A 21248-nucleotide genomic window follows, 5' to 3' on the forward strand; every position below is an offset into this window, starting at 1 on the left:
TAAAAAATGACCAACGATTACAAAAAACTAAAACAACAAAAGGAATACAAAAATATCAAACATTTATTATGGCAGTACAATGCTCAAAAAGTAGGGTACATAATTAAAATCACAGAGAGTCTATGATTAGTGTTTCAATGATTGAGAGAAAAATATAACATCTTTATGTAGGTCCAACAAATATCACACAAATATGTCTACTAAGGTATACTAACATAAATCAGGCAAAGTCATAACATAACATGCACTCAAATAATAATATATCATAACTCAATGCAACACCCTGAGTACAGACACTACAATGTATGTGGAACAATATGTAAAGAAGGTTTGCATAAAAGTTTCAAATTAAGTTATTTAAGGCCCTTTTAGTCTCACTAAATTGTATAATAACACAGTAATAACTCAATAATAACTACAATTCATTAAAGCTATAATAAAACAGGGGATGACCATCCTCCTCAGTGAATTTCATTTAATTTTTTTGGGGTGAAACATCAAAAAAGTGATCATTTTTTTAGATAAAACTATACTAAATATACTAAATTAAAATGCACTGTTTTGCAATGAGGGTCTACAGTAGCCTCAACAACACACTCTGGGGTAGCACCATGTTGTAACCGGAGGACAGCTATTTTCCATCCTCGTCTGTTTACAATGACTTCAATACAAAACCTAGGAGGCTCATGGTTCTCACCCCCTACCAAAGACCTGCACAGTAATTATGATGGCTTACGGAGGACGTCCTCCAACCAATCAGAGCTCTTGCAACATGAACTGACATGTTGCCCATCCAATCATTGGATCAGAGAATGAATCTAGTAGTGAAAACATAAGCTAGCCCTGTAGTGCATAAAATGTGGTGAGTAGTTGACTCAAAGAGAAAGACAATAGTTGAACAGTTAAAAAAATAAAAAAATAAAAAAAAAATAAGGAGAAGTAGCAGAGAGAGCTGCATTTTGTTCACTTTCTTAGCTAGATAATGCAGCTATTTAATTTAGCCTGGCTCAAACAGAGAGGAATGTAACTTATGTTAGCTAGCTGGCTAAGGCTATCCAACACTGAAACTCTTCCAAGTCTAGGTAAGCTTTCGTTTTTTTTATATTGTCACCGGGGCCCACCGGTGTAACTGCTAAACTGCTTGCTGTACACTGTACTGAGTGAGTGTAGCGGGTTTACTAACACGTTATTTCTAGTAGCTATGTTGACTATGATGTAAGCTAATATGGTGACAACGATGTAGGCTATGTGAAGCGGTTTAGTGGTTATGGTATGAAGCTTTGGCTTGGAAAGTTTGTTTTGACTGGTCACTGACAACTTGTGTTGTGCACTGAAGTCCACAAGCGAAGGGAAAAGGTGAGAGGAGGAGAGCGCATAGAAGCGAGAAAGATTTATACAACGAGCAAAGTGATGATGCTGTTTGTATGTGGCTGCTATGAAAGTGATCTGTGTGTGCGGGTGATCAGGGGTGTATTAATTCTGCTAATTCTGTTGAAAAACGTATCTTAAAACAGAAGCAAACGGAACGGGAATAAACCTACCTGAATTTGTCCAATAGAAATTCTCGTTTGCAACGGTTTGAACTAATGATTACACCCTAGATCAGCTAGATGCAGGCACTGTCTGTCACCTTGATTACTCCCATTTGCATTTTGACATGTGCACCTAGGCTAGGTTGTAGCAGCCTCATGATGGGTATAGGGAAAATTAGAGTATGATGTAGCAGCCTAAACCTATAGATGTTACATTGAGCTGGGTTAATGGAATATGAATGACAGTCATCCAATATTATGCTGTAATAGAAATAAGGCCCCCAAAAAAATTATTCTCCCTAATCATAAACGGCACCAACCGCCACTGACCATTGTACCATAATGATCATTTTGGACTTATGCCGAGCATGATTTTGTTGCTGTACCACCAATACTTTTTTCTTTACAGTTACAAGTACAGTACTTCCACATACATACATCTTGAAACTAAGCCTGGCTGAATTTAGGCTTGGGGTTGTCCTTGTACTTTTCATCCAGAAGAATATTACACATCCTCGCATCAGTGGAAGTGTTTCACAGAAACATGGCTGATTGACATTTGATATTTCTTTTAGGAATAGATTGAGGATTTTCAGACTGAATGGCCAGAACACTATGTGCTCTGTTAGGTCATCACTCCTAGGGACTCAGTGGTGGCTCCCCCCCCTCATTGATGGTGCGGTAGAACTGAGGCTGGGTCTGGGCCAATGGCGAGTCTGTCTGGGAGAAAAGGGCTGGCCGGCTCTTCGGGGTCCACCGCAGGAATCTGCCTGAGGTCACCAGGTCACCGTAGCCCTGGGCGTGGGAGAAGGCGTAGCCTGACCGGCGGGTACTGGCGCGGCGGGCTTGGACACGGCGAGGTGCAGGGGGTAACACCTTGTCCTGTCTCACCTTGTACCTCACCTAGAGGGAGGAGGAGGAATGAGAGAGAGTGAGGGAGAAGTAATAATTTGTGAATCTTCAATGCCAATTACAAAGGAGTTAACCCTCGAAATCTGACCTTGTCGTTGACAGTGGGCCACAGCAGGATGCGGAGGAAGCGATATGCCACCACGGGAAGCACACAGAGGATGGAGGTGAGTAGCATAGTCAGCCACACATTGGGCTGGTTCAGGGAGTTCCTGGCTGTGCCTGTTACATAGAGTATAGCATCACAACATGTATTCAGATGATGATTGCTGTGAGACACTCACCTACATAGTCACAGATACTGTAACAAACAGTTACAGATAGTGTCACTGACCAAATGTTCAGATAGAAAGACATGAATGATGAAGGGAGAGGAGGTGGATGGATGGGTGCTGAGTGGTACTACTCACCAATGAAGGGGAAGGAGGAGGTGAAGATGAGAAACATGCCATTGCTGTACATGGTGAATATGACAGCAAAGTACACACAGAGACTGCCCCACAGGAAGAACTGGTTCACTGATGTCCAATAGTGGGTGTCCAGACCCAGCTTTAACAAAGACACATGCAGCTACCTCAGACTCTGTTACTGTGTGTGTGTGTTTAGAGAGATGCCTTCTACATTAGTCCAGAGTGTTTATGTATGTACAGTTGAAGTCGGAAGTTTACATACACCTTAGCCAGATACACTTAAAATCAGTTTTTCACATTCCTGACATTTAATCCTAGTAAGAATTAGGTCAGTTAGGATCACCACTTTATTTTAAGAAAGTAAAATGTCAGAATAATAGAAGTGAGAATTATTTATTTCAGCTTTTACAACTTTCATCACATTCCCAGTGGGTCAAAATTTTACATACACTCAATTAGTATTTGGTAGCATTGCTTTTAAATAGTTTAACTTGGGTCAAATGTTTCTGACTTCAAAGAAAACAGATGTCAACACAAAAAATTAGGAAAGTAAAATTGATTTCTGGACATCACTCATTCTTAAAATATTTCCACAAACCTCCCACAATAAGTTGGATGAATTTTGGCCAACTTTGGAAGTATGCTTGGGGACATTGTCCATTTGGAAGACCCATTTGCGACCAAGCTTTAACTTTTTGACTGATGTCTTGAGATGCTGCTTCAATATATCCACATAATTTTCTTTCCCATTGGTGCCATTTATTTTGTGAAGTGCACCAGTCCCTCCTGCAGCAAAGCACCCCCACAACATGATGCTGCCACTCCCGTGCTTCACGGTTGGGATGGTGTACTTCGGCTTGCAAGCCTCCCACTTTTTCCTTCAAACATAATGATGGTCATTATGGCCAAGCAGTTGGATTTTTGTTTCATCAGACCAGAGGTCAATTCTTCAAAAAGTATGATCTTTGTCCCCATGTGCAGTTGCAAACCATAGTCTGGCTTTTCTTTGGCGGTTTTGGAGCAGTGGCTTCTTTTTTGCTGAGTGGCCTTTCAGGTTGTGTCGATATAGGACTCGTTTTACTGTCGATATAGATACTTTTGTACCCGTTTCCTCCAGCATCTTCACAAGGTCCTTTGCTGTTGTTCTGGGATAGATTTGCATTTCTCGCACCAAAGTTTGTTCATCTCTAGGAGACAGAACGCGTCTCCTTCCAGAGCGGTATGACGACTGCGTGGTCCCATGGTGTTTATACTTGCGTACTATTGTTTGTACAGATGAACATGGTACCTTCAGGCATTTGGAAATTGCTCCCAAGGATGAACCAGACTTGTGGAGGTCTACATTTTTCTTTATGAGGTCTTGGCTGATTTCTTTTGATTTTCCCATGATCTCATGCAAAGAGGCACTGAGTTTGATGGTAGGCCTTGAAATACATACACAGGTACACCTCCAATTGCTCAAATGATGTCAATTAGCCATCAGAAGCTTCTAAAGCCATAATTTTCTGGAATTTTCCAAGCTGTTTAAAGGCACAGTCAACTTAGTGTATGTAAACGTCTGACCCACTGGAATTGTGATACAGTGAATTATAAGTGAAATAATCTGTCTGTAAACAATTGTTGGAAAAATTACTTGTGTCATGCACAAAGTAGATGTCCTAACTGACTTGCCAAAACTATAGTTTGTTAACAAGAAATGTGTGGAGTGGTTGAAAAACAAGGTTTAATGACTCCAACCTAAGTGTATGTAAACTCCCGACTTCAACTGTAGGTTTGAAAATATGGTTTAAGCCTCAGTTGAAACATTCATATACCACCACACATGCCCCAATTTGATAACTAAAGTACACATGTTATTTCCCTTCTTCTCCCTTCTCCTTACCTGTATACTGACGGCGATGAGCAGGCAGGTCTGGGCCAGCAGGGCGAAGGACTGATAGTCCACAATGTCTTTGCCGTCGTCTCGGACCGTGTCGTACATGGCTGCCCAGGGAATGAAGAAGAGGACCAGGGAGCTGTAGCCACTGTGTAACACTGTGTAGACAAAGGCCCTCTTACTGAAGTACTGGTTGAGCTGGCCTGGGGCGTAGAGCTTGGGGTACTGGAAACTCCACCGATCATTTACATCCTAAACACACATATATACACTGAACAGTGGTGTAAAGTACTTAAGCAAAAATACTTTAAAGTACTATTTAAGTAGTTTGGTGTATCTGTACTTTACTATTTATATTTTTGCCAACTTTTACTTCACTACATTCCTGAAGAAAATAATATAATATTACTCCATACACTTTCCTTGATACCCAAAAGTACTTTTTACATTTTGACAGGAAAATTGTCAAATTCACACACATATCAAGAGAACATCCCAGGTCATCCCTACTGCCTCTGATCTGGCTGACTCACTAAACACAAATGTTTAGTTTGTAAATTATGTCTGGAATGTGCTCCTGGCTATCCATCAATTAAAAAAAAAAAAATTTGTGCCATCTGATTTGTTTAATATTAGGAATTTTAAATGGTTTATTCTTTCACTTTTGATACTTAAGTACATTTGAGCAATTCCATTTATTTTTGATACTTAAGTACTGTATTTTTAAAACCAAATACTTTTAGACTTTTACTGAAGTAGAAATTTACTAGAGTAGAATTTTACTAGGTGACTTTCAATTGAGTAATTTTCTATTAAGGTATCTTTACTTTTACTCAAGTATGACAATTTAGTAATTTTTCCACCACGGACACTGAATATACCAAACATTAGGAACATCTTCCTAATATTGAGTTGCACTCCCCTCCCTTTGCCCTCAGAACAGACTCAATTCGTCAGGGTATGGATTATACAAGGGTCGAAAGCGTTCCACAGGGATGCTGGCCCATGTTGACTCCAATGCTTCCCACAGTTGTGTGAAGTTGGCTGGACCATTCTTGATACACACAGGAAACTGTTCAGCATGAACAACCCAGTAGTGTTGCAGTTCTTGACACAAAATGCCAGGTTCACCTGAGAGATGCATCTTCTTTAACCAGTCTCCTCCCCTTCATCTACACTGATTGAAGTGGATTTAACAAGTGACATCAATAAGGGATCATAGCTTTCACCTGGATTCACCTGGTCAGTCTATGTCATGGAAAGAGAGTTCTTAATGTTTTGTATACTCAGTGTATGTGATTACATACATACATACATACATACATACATACTACTTACTTGCATCGGCATACATAATTGGCTGATGTACATTACTGACATACTAACATAAGAGACCTGATTACCTGGTCAAAGAGACTCAACGCCAGCACAGGTAGAGCTGTGTAAACCAGGTTATACAGGGTGATGAACCACTCGTCATACACAGTCTGTTAGGGGGAACAACAACTAATACACATTAGATACATGACTGTTGCTTAGTCCATTAGAGCCCAGTATGCTTCCTGGTCAGGAACTACTTCTGCCACTAGTTATAAAGGGAATTAACATGTCATACTCGAAACAAACTAAAGCATGACTTTTCTGCTCGTCTCTGTGCATGCACCTCTGTCTGTGTCTCACCTGTGCTGAGAAACCGCAGAAGAAGCCGTACCAGAAGTGGACGAAGGTGAAGGTGAAATTCTTGTAGAAGAAGTAACGCAGGAATTTGCACATCCTCAGGTAGGACCAGCGGCCGTGCACCAGCAGGAGGCGCTGCAGGTAGCGGAACTGAGCGAAGGAGAAGTCACTGGAGAGCACCGCCTGCATTCCCTCCTGACCTGATATACCTACTCCTATATGAGCAGCTAGAGGGGGGAGAGAGGAAGGGAGGGCAAGAGAGAGGGAGAGGTGGTGGGAGAGAGAGGGAGAGGGGTGGTGGGAGAGAGATGGATGTGTGTGTGTATGAGTTGATTAGAGGAATCATAACAGCAGTCAAACATTTAGCATCAAGAATCAGGATCCTTCAACACCTTCACAGTGATCAAGCAGCTCATAATCGGACCCTTGATCAAGCAGCCCTACCCTTGATCATGCTGACGTCGTTGGCGCCGTCGCCGATGGCCAGAGTGATAGCCTGCTTGTACTTCTTCACCAGCTCCACCACCTGGGCTTTCTGCAGTGGAGTCACCCTGCAGCAGATCACCGTCTGACACATACACGCTGTCCGCAGCAGCTCCATCTCCATGTCCTTCTCCAGGGCAAAGGCCTGGGTGGAGAGGGAGGGAAGGGGAGATGGAGGGAGGGAGGGAGGAGAGGAGGAGGTAGGGGAGGGAGAGGGAGGGAGGAGAGGGGGACGTAGGGGTGAGTGGAGAGAGAGGGAGGGAGGAGAGGGGGAGGTAGGGGTGAGGGGAGAGGGAGTAGTGGAAAGAGAGATAAATGAATGAAACAGAGATTGGAACAGAGATTCTGAAAAGTGATTACAACATATGTCAAATCAGAATATAAGTTTTATGTTTCCAGTAACTTGTCCTGTGACCCACCAGAGTCCTTGTCCTTACCAGACTGTGTCCGTTAATCACCATAGCGTACTCTCCATCCACTGGTTCATCTGCCACCGTCTCTGTCTTTAAAAGACAAAACAGGCCACTTCTACTCTTCGTGACTGTAGGCGCCTCTGGTCCTTCAGGTCTCATCTTCCTCCTTGCGGTCCTGGTCAGGGAGAGAGAGATCCGTTTACATGTCCCCTTACTGTGGTGCGTCAAGCTACGAAAGTGATTGACAATAGTCTGTCTGTGGACTCACTGGAGCTCCTTTCTGACTTCCTCTGCTGTGTTTGCCGACACGATGAACACTTCGGTCATCTCCTCTCGCAACATGTTGCAGGAGTAGCCAATGTTCTCTGCCGTTTCTGTTCCGACAGAGAGAAAAGAGAATCAAGGTGTGCCAGAGAAAACTATTGATAGTATATTCTAAGGAAGATAACCCACCTTGCTTGTCTCCAGTGAGCACCCAGATCTTGATGTCGGCTTTGGAGAGCTGCTCAATGGTCTGAGGCACTCCATCCTGTAGCTTATCCTCTACTGCAGTGGATCCTAACAGCTACACACACATACCGGTACAAACATGAAAGATTCAGTTGATATTGTGCTAGTGGATTGTCTTGTAGGACATTGTAATGATACTTTTGTCTGTAGTACCCACCAGCAGGCCTTTCTCGATCTCCTCATACAGCGCATCCAACTTCTCCTCCCTCTCGTCCATGGCAGTGCTGGCCTCATGGTGGCGCAGTTTCCACTCCTCCATATACTTTGGGTCTATGTCCTTGTAGGCCAGAGCCAGCGTACGCAGACCATCCCCAGCATACTCCTGTCAATGGAACAGTTACTTTAGAGTTAGGATCTAACACACGGGTACAGAGTTGGACATACAGGATGTAGTTCATCTTGTGTAAGATTTTACATATATTCGCACGCTCCACAAAAAATACAGAATTCTAAACACGGACACACAGAAGCTGGTTACTCACGTTGAGGTGTTCGGTGGTGACCTCCTTTAGTTTGCTGCAAGAAGGGTTCAGTCTCTCAAAGATGATGGTGTCTGCTCCCTTACAGTAAAGAGTCAGCTTGCCCTCCGGACTGCGGACTAGGGGCCACACAACACATAATCAGGTTTTGTTAACTTAAATCTCAATGTCAATCGGTTACAATAAAGCCATCAATGTTTGAACAAACTTCACATATCATTCAGATCATTCCAAATAGCTACAGTTCCAGAACATATTCCCCTATAATTCTAAAGGCGTAACGGTTAGTGTTTGTTGGACTCACCGATGACCGACATCCTCTTGCGGACGTTGTTGAAGTCCAGTACAGCCAGCAGCTCGTAGGTGACCAGCTCTCCCATCTCCACTACAGTGATGCTCTCTGGCGTACGAGAGCGGAACACAAAGCCAAAGTTCCTGGCTGCTGTGACCAGAGCTCCCTCGTCTGGTGACTGGGCCTGGTAGTACAATTCACCTAGAAGATCACAATAATTGGAAGATATTTACTAGTCGCCTTGTCTAGTTTATGGAGTAGGTAGAAGTTGTCCTCCCAACCACTGTGCAACTTCTACCTCAAGCTGCAGTCCAGAGTCACCCACATCAATGCAATAACATATGAATCCAGCAGGAGTTGCTTTCTCACCCTCCTTCTTCTCCTCGGGCATGACGGTGTGGCACAACGCAAGCAGGCGGAAGAAGGCCTGCACCTCGGGGTTGCCCTCCCTCACCACCTCCACTAGGCTGTGGTCATGGAAACAGAACTTTGGGTCGGCCAGGTTGTTCCAAGAGAAGTCCACCTTCTCGGTTTTCTACCAGAGAGTGAGTGAGGGTTAGGAATGTTAGTGCCACGGAATGTAAGGATTTATTGCAAAAGAAAGGGCCTTAGAGATTTTCTTTCATACATTTAAATCCATAAACCCAACACACCCTTTTCCTCCTCTCACCTCATTAATCTCCACTCTTTGTCCAGAAAAGTCCAACAACTCCCCTGGAGAACAGAAACACATTTAGTCAGTTATATGGTACAGTGAATGATTGCCACCTATGTGTATTAATGTATGCCTTACCGTGTGTGTAAACACATGATACGTGCTTATAGTGCTAGACTTGACCTTTTTCTTCATCTACCGCTATTACCATCCATCCCTGCACATTGATATGGCAATGGTACTCATGGTATATAGGTTCATTCTTGTGTGTTTTATTTCTCATGTGTTTATATGTACAGTACCAGTCAAAAGTTTGGACATACCTGCTCATTGAAGGGTTTTTCTTTATTTCATTTTTTTTTTACATTGTAGAATAATAGTGACGACATCAAAACTATGAATATATATGAATAAATGTAAAAAAATATATACAGTATTTTTAACTTTTCACGGTAAGGTCTACACCGGTTTTATTCGGCACATGTTACAAATACAGTTTGATTTGATTTGATATAAGTGTGTGTATTTCAGCGCCAGGCCTCACCATAGGACTTCCCGTTGATGGAACACTTGTTGAAGGTCATGATGTTCTGTGTGAGTGTTCCAGTCTTGTCAGAGAAGATGTATTTGATCTGGCCCAGCTCCTCGTTGAGCGTGGTGGTCCTGGCCTCGGCAGGCGTGTCACTCTTGGGATAGTACATCTTCCTGTCCCAGTCTATGTAGAAACTGTTCCCCAGGCGAATGATCTCCACACTGCACCCAAAACACAGGAGAAAGAGAAAGAGAGAGAGGGAGAGAGAAATGCAATTGTAGTGAAACGCAACATGGATCTCCCTCCTGCCCCCCCTCCCACTGCCACTACCCTATGTACCACCAGTACAGTTAGACATGAGCAGGTCTGATGAGCTACCAGAGTGGTCACAGTCACCAGGAGAGGGCGTCAGTCAACCACCCACCTCAACAACATGGTACCAGGAAGAACGGCCTCCACCATCTGACGCAGCTGCAGAATGGGAGAAACTGCTTGAAGCACTGCTAATAGAGTAAACGGCACCGCCTTAAGGGGAAGACCATATATGTACTGTCTTGCTGTGGTTAGAGGATGCCTGTGAGGCACAGTAGTGCAGAAACCACAAGTGGGACTTGAGCGGTGATCAAAAGGTATATAAAGAGACATTTGCCATTACTTTGGCGTCTGACTTCTTGAATTCTGAATTCATTTAGACAACCATTTGACTTCGGGTAATTGCCACCTGACTCAAATTACTTAAAGATTCTAACTTGCTGGATACCAGGGTAAGAGTCCGTTTACCTATCGACCAGTTGACCCTGTGTGCAGCATACGTTTGGACCGAGTGTACCGTTGTGACAAAGTCTTAATTGACCGAGGAACACTGTAGCACCGGCCGGGTTGCTTGCCCCAGACACTGCGGTAGATCAACGGCAGAATTACCACCTGCTGAGAACGGTTGGAAAATTGGTCGAATCGACTCTGTCTCCGACTGACCCAGTGACACGTGTACTGTTGTAACACAGTGCCTTGCCCTGGAATCGGGGTTTCAGGTTATTTGACAATACTATCCAACCTGAGGGCAGGTTAGAGAACTCAGTCTAACTTGAATCTCGAAATTTAGTTGAACCAACGATTCCTCATAGGAGAGATCGATACATAAACTAAATTCTCAGCACTCTGACCAATTGAAACACCGCTCCTGATCTCGTGGGTCTCCCTGTCATCTTTTAAAGGTAATTAAGTTGAAGTATTATATTTGATTAGAGATAAGTGTTATCATTGCACCAGGCATTTAGAGCATTAAGGCATTTGCATGTTTTTGATTAACGCTGTGTGTGACCAAGGAACAATTTGTGTATTTTGAAGTATGTTTGATTGTAAAAGACAAAAAACAGAGTGTTTCAAAAATAAACGGTAGTCTTGCTTTGTCGCGAGTACACACCCTCCCAAGACAGTTAACGGCAAGGGAGATAACAACTTTGACACTCCCCTCTACCGGGACACTGGAAACGGAGACCAATACTCTGTGATTGAGCGAGTTACCATGAAAAGACAAAGAGGAAGGTGTGTCCAGTAGTGATTCATTAATTGTCTTATCGATCTATCTAAGTTGTATTTTCCAAGCGATACATAGCCGACGGGCAGAGTAGTGAGACTAAGTTGACTAAAGGTCTTCACACTTTAAACTAGATACATCACAGAAGGGAAATACTCAACCACAGGGAAATCATATAGAGACTGGTACGACTAGTGCTTAATAACAACTCAAGGATCAATTAGTGGTGAAACAAAGAGTCTAGAGGATAAACGTGGGGTTCACACCTCCCAGCTAGAGCTAGACCGTTGAGAGTGACAAGGCAAAAGACCTCTCTACGCGGACAACGTATCGATATAGAAAGAGAGGCAGGGCTACGCGAGCGGTCCTGGTTATACCGAGATAACCTGAAGTATCTATAGTGCCCTGTCCAATCCAGGGAACGGGACGCTAACCACCTCTAGCACCCCGCTGCCGGCCAAGGGGCGGGGCTGAAGGTTTCGTATCGCGACACAATCAATTCACATTGATGATTCATGGTGATGTAGTCCTGTCAAAGGCACAGTAGAAGTAACACATTTGGACACAGAGATGCAATTGCAGTGAATGACTGGATAATATGTGAAGTGCACTGACCTGACATAGAGGGATATAGGCACCACAGTGTTGAGGATGATGACGTAGGACCAGAAGGTGAGGAAGGCTGAAAAGGGAGCGTTAACCCCCTCTTGCTTGGGTAGGAATGCAGCAAATTTAGAGCCCTCCTGGTACTCCCAGATTCCATTCCCAACAGCCAGGATTAAACACATAACCGCCAGGAAACCAAAGATCTGGAAGACCAAACACGACAGTTAAGAAGTGTGTGTGTGTGTGATGACTGTGTGTGTATGTATAGTCATACTCACACTCAGCACCAGAACATTCATGAGGCGATCAATGCTGGTCCGTTTCAATGTAGTCTTTCCACAGTTCTGCATCAGCTTGGTGTCTGGACCTGGAAGAGGAAATAGATTGATCATCAGTTGTGGATATATTTTTTTAAGTCTTAGGTAATTTCTCTGACATTATGTGGACCGGTGAGACTCACCTCCAAAGACGACCAGGCCGAAGCACCACTGGGTGTTCCTCAGAGTACAGCCTCTCAGCAGGACCTTCTCGTTGTCCAGGGAGTACATCTCTTCCTTCAGAGTCAGGGTGCCAGTGAACTTATCTAGGCGGTTGTTGGGTGGCTCACAGCGCACCTCGCCTACACAGGGACAGAGAGGTTCAGGGACTGTACAACAGTTAAGAATATTCTGATTCATAAGATCTAGACTTTTAAGCCATGATAATCTAAACGTTTTTCCAGTTTTACCGTTGAAATTGGCCAGTTTCTCTATGCAATCCTCCAGTTCCCCTGTTACAGTCAGGGCCTGCTTCACCTTCAAGTTAGTTTCTCTAAAGGAGGAGGAGGGCAGGATGAGAAACACAGAGAAAGAGGAAGAGCTCATACAATTAAGAAAGGCAGTGAAATATCTTTGGTGTCAAAGGTAAACACAAACACATGCATGAACGCAACAGAGACACACCCATCTAGTTCAGCTGTTTCTATGTAGACGAGGTTGAGAGGCTCACTGCTGGACAGCAACAGGAGATCGGCCTGGAGAAAGAGAGTGATAAAGACAAGAGAGAGAGCTATAGAATGTTAATGTGAAACCCCATAAATTATTACTTACTTGAAATATAAATTAGTCCGATTTTCTATTCTGTAGAATGACTGGTGACCTACACTGGCTGATTGTATTTCTGTCGTACATCTGCCCTTTGACCCTCAGCAGACACCTCCAACCTTACCGTGACAAACTGATTATTCTCCAGCTTGATGATGTCCCCAACTTGAACATCCATCCACTTTTCACTCCTTAGTCTGAAAAGAGCAAGATTGTAATGATACTGCGCTAAAGCAAGCCTAGAGTGACATCTGGTGTTTGAGAATGCTAACACTGACTAACAAATCACCACCTGATGCATACACAACAAATATACAGACCTCTTGAGAGCTAATCTGTGACATTCAAGCACTTTCCAAGCACTGAGAAACAAGCTAAGACAAAGGGAAGAGAGACTCACTCTCCATCGATGAGGACCTCCACCTTCCGGTTGTTCACCTGTCTGTCACATCTGTGTCTGTTCTACACAGGCGAAGGAGAGGGAATATTAGGATCTGGAGACCAGAAAAAAACAGGTCTATGTAGAAACCATGTTCTTTATCTGGTCTTAATACTGTAATTAGTAGACGTTGAGCTCACTATGTCGTCGCTGCCATCCTTAGCCATGGTCATGGAGAGCACCAGGACCAGGGGGACCACGGTGGTGAACCAGGACAGGGATGATATCTCTGGGATGAGCTGAGAGTAGCCATGAGAGACAAAACATCACCAGCAGGGACTTAACTTTCTGCTTTCAATTAGTACTGCTACTACCTACAATATAGTATAAGCCTACAGCCAGCTCCAGGCCATGAGGGAGCTTATGTGGATACTATGAAGAAATATACATTTGCACTCAGATTCTACATTTTGGTATATTTACAGCTTCAAATCTTCTTGGGTTTGAAGCTACAAGCTTGGTACACCAGTATTTGGGGGGTTTCTCCCATTATTCTCTGTAGATCCTCTCAAGCTCTGTCAGGTTTGGTGGGGAGTGTCGTTGCACAGCTATTTTCAGGTCGCTCCAGAGATGTTTGATCGGTTCAATCCGGGCTCTGGCTGGGCCACTCAAGAATATTCAGAGACTTGTCCCGAAGCCACTCCTGCGTTGTCTTGTCTGTGTGCTTAGTGTCGTTGTCCTGTTGGAAGGTAAACCCCAGTCTGAGATCCTGAGTGCTCTGGAGCAGCTTTTCATCAAGGATCTATCTGTACTTTACTCCATTCATCTTCCCTTGATCCCGACTAGTCTCCAAGTCCCTGCTGCTGAAAAACATCCCTGCAGCATGATGCTGCCACCCCCATGCTTCAGCATAGGGACGGTGCCAGGTTTCTTCCAGACATGACACTTGGCATTCAGGCCAAAGAGTTCAATCTTGGTTTCGTCAGACCAGATAATCATGTTCCTTTAGGTGCCTTTTGGCAAACTCCAAGCAGGCTGTCATGTGCCTTTTACTGAGGAGTGATTTCCGTCTGGCTACTGAGGAGTGGTTTCCGTCTCTACTATAAACGCCTGATTGGTGGAATGCTGCAGAGATGGTTGTCCTTCTGGAAGGTTCTCCAATCTCCACCTAGGAAGTCTGGGGTTCTGTCTGAGTGACCATATGGTCCTTGGTAACCTCCCTGACCAAGGCCCTTCTCCCCTGATTGCTCAGTTTGGCTGGGAGGCCAGCTCTAGGAAGAGACTTAGTGGTTCCAAAGTTGTTCCATTTAAGAATGATGGAGGCCACTGTGTTCTTGGGGACCTTCAATTCTGCAGGCATTTTTTGTGCCTCGACACAATCCTGTCTCACTCTACGGACAATTCCTTCGACCTCATGGCTTGGTTTTTGCTCTGACATGCACTGTCAAATGTGGGACCTTATATAGACAGGTGTGCCTTTCCAAATCATGTCCAATCAATTGAATTTACCACAGGTGGACTTCAATCAAGTCGTAGAAACATCTCAAGGATGATCAATGGAAACAGGATGCACCTGAGCTCAATTTCGAGTCTCATAGCAAAAGGTCTGAATACTTACGGTATCTGTTTAAACATTTTAATACATTTGCAAATATTTCAAATCTGTTTTCGCTGTCATTATGGGGTAGTGTGTGTAGATTGATGAGGACATTTATTTATTTATTTAATACATTTTAGAATAAGGCTGTAACGTAACAAAATGTGGAAAAAGTCAAGGGGTCTGAGTACTTTCCGAATACACTATATCTACAGGCATCAGCCCTGTGCAGCATTGACAGAATAAGGCTTAGAGTGGCTGCATTAAAGGCTGTGTAAAGGTTACCTGGAGACAGAGGAGGAAGAGGAAGTAGGCATTGGCCAGCCTTTGGAACTGCTCAAACAGATTGAGCGGGAGAAAGGTGAAGATATTGTATTTGGAGGTTTTAATGGCATTGTCCTGCATGGGAAGCAAGAGGGGAATGTGTTACTGTGACAAATACACATGAAAACATAACATGCAGACACACAATGTAAACAATGGCTTGGAATGAGTAATCGACAGCAGTACTTACAGCATACTCGTAAGACAAGTTGAATTCTCTGTCATTTGCTCGCAGGTGTCTTTCTTCCTCTGTAGGGGGAAACACAACATCAATTATATATCACAGGTGTGGCAATAAACTGCTCAACTCTTCCACAAGTAAATGTTGGCTTTAGCCCCTTAAGGGCTGGGACACAGATAGCCAGATCACAGGCGTGGCAGTAAAATAATAAACTCTGGGGATGCTCTCCACATCAGAGCTGGGGCTAGACTACAGCAGGTCAGTTAACTCACCTTTTACTTCCTTCCTCCCACACTCCAGACCCAATTGTGACAGTAGCGACCCCATGTTCAGCTCATCACTCCCATATCACACCTGGGAGAAGAAACAGATGGCTGATGTGGAATAATAGCTTGAATCATAATGGAATCACAAAGTGAAACTCATTATTTAAAATGATGAGAAGCAAGGTTTGGAAACTTCCTGACCATGAGGATTTCTCCATACTTGTGGTACAGCTACAGTATATTGTAACCGTGTTATGACAGAACGAAGGGAGCGGAACGGTCTCATTTACAGCAGGTCTATACACTCTAACCAGTGTGTGGAACAGCAAGTGTGGAACAGCTATAATCATTTTATGACAAGTTCATGGTGAGCCTTGCAGGGTTGTACTAATGTAGGCCTATGTGTAGTATCCTTGGCAACGACCACTTATCAGTTTTACACTATTGGTGAGAGTGAGAATTCTTTAATCACTGGCCCCGCCTCCACACATATCCGCATGCACACACAGACACACAAGCCTGTTCCCTACGCAAATGAGCTTCCTGATATCTAAATGAACACCAAGAATCATTAACTTTCAAGTGAACATTTTGTGAAAATGGCATTGATGTGATCTAATGAGCTTTATACAGAAATGATCGAATTGACTTTATAGGGATAATCTGTTGAGTTATGGACGTTGCACTGGTTTTTATGAACAGGTTTCACAGACACAGGTTAAATTAGTCATGGAGTAGGCCTGATAAAAAATAAATGAAATTTGAATTTCATAAATATAATTTATGTTTGGGTTTTATTCTTCTGGATTACTGTGGCTGGAGCTTTTTAAATGAAGATCAACCATAATCTGGGAATATTTTAGGCCATGTCCATGAAGATAAACTATGAATCCTCTTTATTACAGTGTAAATTGTTCCATGAGGAGGCTTTGAATTTTGTTTGAAATATAAAAAATACAGATCTGATCAAGGCAAGTCTGGGGTGGCAGGTAGCCTAGTGGTTAGAGTGTAGGGCCAGTAACCAAAAGGTGGATCGAATCCCCAACCGGATAAGGTAAAAATCTGTCGTTCTGCCCCTGAACATGGCACTGTTCCTCGGTAGGGTGTCATTGTAAATAAGAATTTGTTCTTAACTGACTTACTTAGTTAAATAAAGATATATATATATATATATATATATATATATATATAAAATATATATTTTTAAATGTATTTTAAGTCCAGTATAAAGAGGAGTCAAATGTATAGTTTCTGATATTAAGGATGAAGCTCTTGTAAAAGCTCATGTACATTAACCTGCTATGTCGTACATTTCCCCTCTATGATCACTAGTAGAGTAAATGCCATGTTGAGATGTAGTAGAGCCACTCCTTATCAACCATTTGTACCAGAGCAAAATACACTTGATAATCCATACTCAGTCACTACACTTGAGATCGCTAATAACCCTGAACATTAGACCTGGTATTCCCCACATTATGTTTGCCTGCCTGAAGTCACAAAGTTCTCTTATCAGTCTCCTTATCAGTCTTCTAGCTCCTCTGTGATGGCCGCCACCAGCTCAAAAACCTCATACACAGCTCACACACACACCTTATACATTCAAGTAAATAGAAAGCCTTAGAAGTACAGAAACTATTATATATAAACTTGTCAGAGGAAGATACTATAAAGAAGATATTAATAATATATATATAATATTTATAGTATCTTCCTCTGACAAGTTTTTCACCATGAAATTGTACAGTTCAATGACCATCTGTTTTGGCAGAAACTCACAAATAAACAGCCGAAATTCACTCCAAACCACAGGTCAAAAAATAATCTCACCCTCTCACGCCCACCACAACACCAAAAGCCAAAACTTCTTCCCATTTCCATGCTTTCCCACACCCATATTTCTTTCATTTTTGTTTTAGTTTAAACTTTCACATTGGGAATATTGTCTCCCTGCATTGTACCAGAACACACACACTTTGATACAAAGTACCCACTGGGCACACACACTGGTTGAATCAACGTTGTTTCCACGTAGGGCTGTGGTGGTCACGAAATTTCATCAGCCAGTGATTGCCAAGCAAATAACTGTCGGTCTCACGGTAATTGACCGTTAATTAACATAAACACATTTAACATTTCCTGGCTTCCACACATAGCCTACAAGCAGACATTTGGAACATCTACATTTTAAAAAGTCTAATAAATCCATGTAATACAGCCTACACCTTTACAATAAATCCCTTATTGTAAAGACAGGTCTATGATATGCAGAACATGAGTCTATTTCAGAAGAACAGAATAGCATAATGAGTTGTCCTTATGTTAGGTCCTGATCTGGCTATGCCAAGTGGCTGTGGGCTACACTAGTTCTTTTAGCAGACAAGATTTGCATAGACTTCAGTGGCATTATTTTATAGTATGAAAAATATAATTGAACAAAGCTAAATAAAATAGAAAGAATATTTTCTCCAAACGATTGGTGTGCGCACATGCAGCTATTCTGTGTTGAGCGGTTAACAAAGAAATATGAATATCTATATTTTTTATTTAGAGTTATTAATGTAACTTTAGTTGTTCTACAAACCTTGGGCTATATGTTTTGATTTTTAATACATTGTAAGGCTGCATGATGAGACTAATGATAATTTGAAAAAAAGTTGCTGGAAAGTTGCTTGAAAGGCATGAGCTCGGCTGTACACACTACATCAGTCTCTCATTCACAATTTGACAAGCACTTGATGATCAATTCCTAGAATTTCACGGCTGCATCCCCTTTGTGTGGCCGTATACACCCTAAAAAAACCCATGCCTTTTTTTGGGCCAGTGGCCGCTGTGCCCTTCTCCCTAGGTGCTGTGCACTCCATCACATGATCAGGTTTTTCTTACTGGCTACAAGTGAAGACAGTCACATCGGGGATGCAACTGCGTGGTTCCTTATCCAATTCCAAGCTGCATATTGAAGATATTGGAAGAACTGTCCACATTTACTTTTCATCAGCCAACAAGGTGAGTAGGCCTTATGAACAGCAAAATCACTAGCCTCTGTCAATCTATTCCAAACCTTGCCTGGGACAGTTGTGGGATGCGATAGATCCAAAATGAATACAACCACTACCATTAAAATAAACCGGTTTACACAATGTGGCTGACACAGCAGATCAGAACGTTTAGCTTAAAATGTTAAACTATTAGGCTATTTCTTTACATTATAAGCGCAAAAATGTGCACATGGTAGTAAGCTATAAGCGCAAATGTTCCATTAGCGTAAAATACCATTATCAAATTAAGCAATTATGCATGTAATGCTTCAATTTAAGAAGTTATTTGGCCACTTCAGTTGTGATACAAACTTAACAAAACATATAGGCCTATGGTTAGGCTACATGAGGTGTTAATTTTAATTCAACCTTCATTTAACTAAGCAAGTCAGTTAAGAACAAATTCTTATTTTCAATGACAGCCTAGGAACAGTGGGTTAACTGTCTTGTTCAGGGGCAGAACGACAGATTTTTACCTTGTCAGCCCAGCGATTCGATCTTGCAACCTTTTGGTTACTAGTCCAACTCTCTAACCACTAGGCTACCTGCTGCCCCAGTGTGCGACTGATTAGAAAAAGTTGCAAAAAAGGCATTGTTTCTTGGGCTGGGCATGATTCACAAATGATAATATATAATTGATAGGCTAATATTGTCACCCATCAGACTTAATCTTGTCTTTACATATACTAAATAACATATGTGTGAAAGGTGATTTGATTTAGAATGGACCATTATCATGCACCTGTCTCGAAACAGAAAAAATACATGTCATCTATGTACTTAAATAGTGAATGGAGGACTCTTTTCCTGTGGTTCATTCATTTGCTATACTCCTGTTTTAAATATAAGCAATGTGCGTAACATTAGGAAAGTTGAAAAATAAATATAGTAGGCCTAGCCTATAGAAAGCTGATTCTCTTCTTTTTAGTAGAGGCCATCACTCTGTTTTCTCGCACAATTGCATAGCCGATTGAAATGTTGCACAACATGAGCTCATGCGCTCTCATGAACTGTTTGATTAGATTTTCGAATACATTTGCATTGATGTCAGAGTGATTAGAAGGGCAATAGAGTGCCGAGTACCAGGCAGTTAGCAAGTTTGTAGGCTACTAATGACCATCAGCAGCATCAGAGCTTGGAGCAGCCTAATTACCGTGACTAAACGGTCACGTGGAATTTGAATGTTTTCATGACCCGTGACTGCCGGTGTGGTGGTAATACGGTCACTGCAACAGGTCATTTAAATTAAATTATGTTAAACCAACGTTGATCAGACGTTGAATTGACATCTGTGCCCAGTGGTTTTATGTTCAAATTCATTAGGATGCTGTATGTCAGTTTGATTAACTGATCAGCTTTTCCTTATTAGCCAAATACTGTATCTCTGAAGTCTCTGAACTTGTCGACAGACCCGTTCTAGACAGACCCCAGGCACAGGTTCACTTAATTGTTAGCAGCAGTATCATTGGAGAAAAGCAAATAATGTCCAGTCACATACCTGTGAGAAGAATGATATCGGAGTCCCTCAGGAAAGTCAAGGTCCTTCAACAGAACACAGACAGGTACAACAAAGACGGGCAGGAAGTAGGCCTAAGGATGTCTCCAACGACACCCGCTTCTCTCACTCAACACACCTTCCCTTTCAGTTGAACTAGAGTAAATCCAGGAGACGGAACTGCGCTTCAGTCTGGGCAAACACACTTACACCAAGACGCAGACCCAGAGCGGCTCCTGAGACTCCTAGGTAGAAGGCAGGAGTGGAGCAGAGCAGGTGGAGTCCCAGAGGTGGGGTGTGAGGAGGTGGGGGAGGCAAAGTCATGGGCAGCTACAGGAAACAGAACGGGATCCCCCTAAGGGTAATGGCACAGAGCTAGAGTAAACACTCCAGCCAGCGATCTTTGGACCTGGATGTTGAGACACAAGCAGAGGCAGGTGCTGAGCAGCAGTAAAACTGAGGTGAGGGACAGACACTGGCCAATCAGAACAAACAATGGGGCAATGACCTGGAAGATCAGAGGATACCAGGCATGTCACACACACACACACCCTGAGGTGTGGACGCATGCGCAGACACACTATTTTCCACTTCCTATATATGAATTCATATCAAAACAGTCATACTGCACGTTACAATATATTCTATATTTTGATTAAAGTCTATGAGTGTTACCTTTTAGAACGCGGCATTGCTCGTATGTGGACTAGAAGTGTTAATACCATCGTATGTGGACTAGAAGTGTTAATAGTGGGGGGAGGATGTTGAACAGAATCTCAGAGCTTCAGAGCCACAGGTGAAATCCAAAACCTGGACACGAGTACAAAAGGGTCCTCTGTAGTCCCCAGGACTTCATTATGAGCCAATGGGCAAATGGATGCACAGCCACAGAAGCACGGTCACACACACGAATACACACACGCACATGATACCAAGGAATGTTGAAGAGACACTGTCATTATTACTGAGTGCATG

At 42.8% G+C, this 21248-nt stretch overlaps 1 protein-coding gene across 2 annotated transcripts; it reads right to left on the reverse strand.

The window, feature by feature from the left end:
- Positions 1-45: 45 nt before the first annotated feature.
- Positions 46-20828, reverse strand: LOC110509881 (phospholipid-transporting ATPase ID). 2 transcript variants are annotated; one of them, XM_021591063.3, is made up of 28 exons: positions 20277-20828; positions 15747-15828; positions 15484-15542; positions 15255-15368; positions 13573-13671; positions 13394-13455; positions 13118-13190; positions 12853-12923; positions 12639-12721; positions 12372-12530; positions 12190-12278; positions 11921-12114; positions 9781-9989; positions 9252-9295; positions 8951-9116; positions 8594-8782; positions 8293-8408; positions 7968-8132; positions 7754-7865; positions 7569-7674; positions 7325-7475; positions 6849-7032; positions 6408-6631; positions 6131-6214; positions 4734-4979; positions 2852-2990; positions 2533-2663; positions 46-2435 (listed from the first exon to the last, which is right to left on the reverse strand). In XM_021591063.3, exons 2-28 carry the CDS (start codon positions 15799-15801, stop codon positions 2172-2174), a joined length of 3588 nt encoding a protein of 1195 aa, XP_021446738.3. In that variant the 5' UTR covers positions 15802-15828; positions 20277-20828; the 3' UTR covers positions 46-2171. The 2 variants fall into 2 exon arrangements, with proteins under 2 accessions (XP_021446738.3, XP_090082932.1); XM_090226806.1 differs by having other exon boundaries at positions 12372-12721; positions 20277-20827.
- Between the last annotated feature and the right edge of the window lie 420 nt (positions 20829-21248).

This window comes from Oncorhynchus mykiss, chromosome 29 (assembly GCF_057628025.1).
Source record: "Oncorhynchus mykiss isolate SJ-2025 chromosome 29, ASM5762802v1, whole genome shotgun sequence".
NCBI classification, from domain to species: Eukaryota; Metazoa; Chordata; class Actinopteri; order Salmoniformes; family Salmonidae; genus Oncorhynchus; species Oncorhynchus mykiss.

Excerpts from the sequence above, each read along its gene's own strand:
- LOC110509881 (XM_090226806.1), bottom strand. The coding sequence starts at position 15,801 with ATGGGGTCGCTACTGTCACAATTGGGTCTGGAGTGTGGGAGGAAGGAA. Across the intron at positions 12,115-12,189 it reads TGAATGTTCTGGTGCTGAGT|ATCTTTGGTTTCCTGGCGGT; the intron begins GTGAGTATGACT and ends TTGGTCTTCCAG. Across the intron at positions 7,476-7,568 it reads GAAGTCAGAAAGGAGCTCCA|GACCGCAAGGAGGAAGATGA; the intron begins GTGAGTCCACAG and ends CTCCCTGACCAG.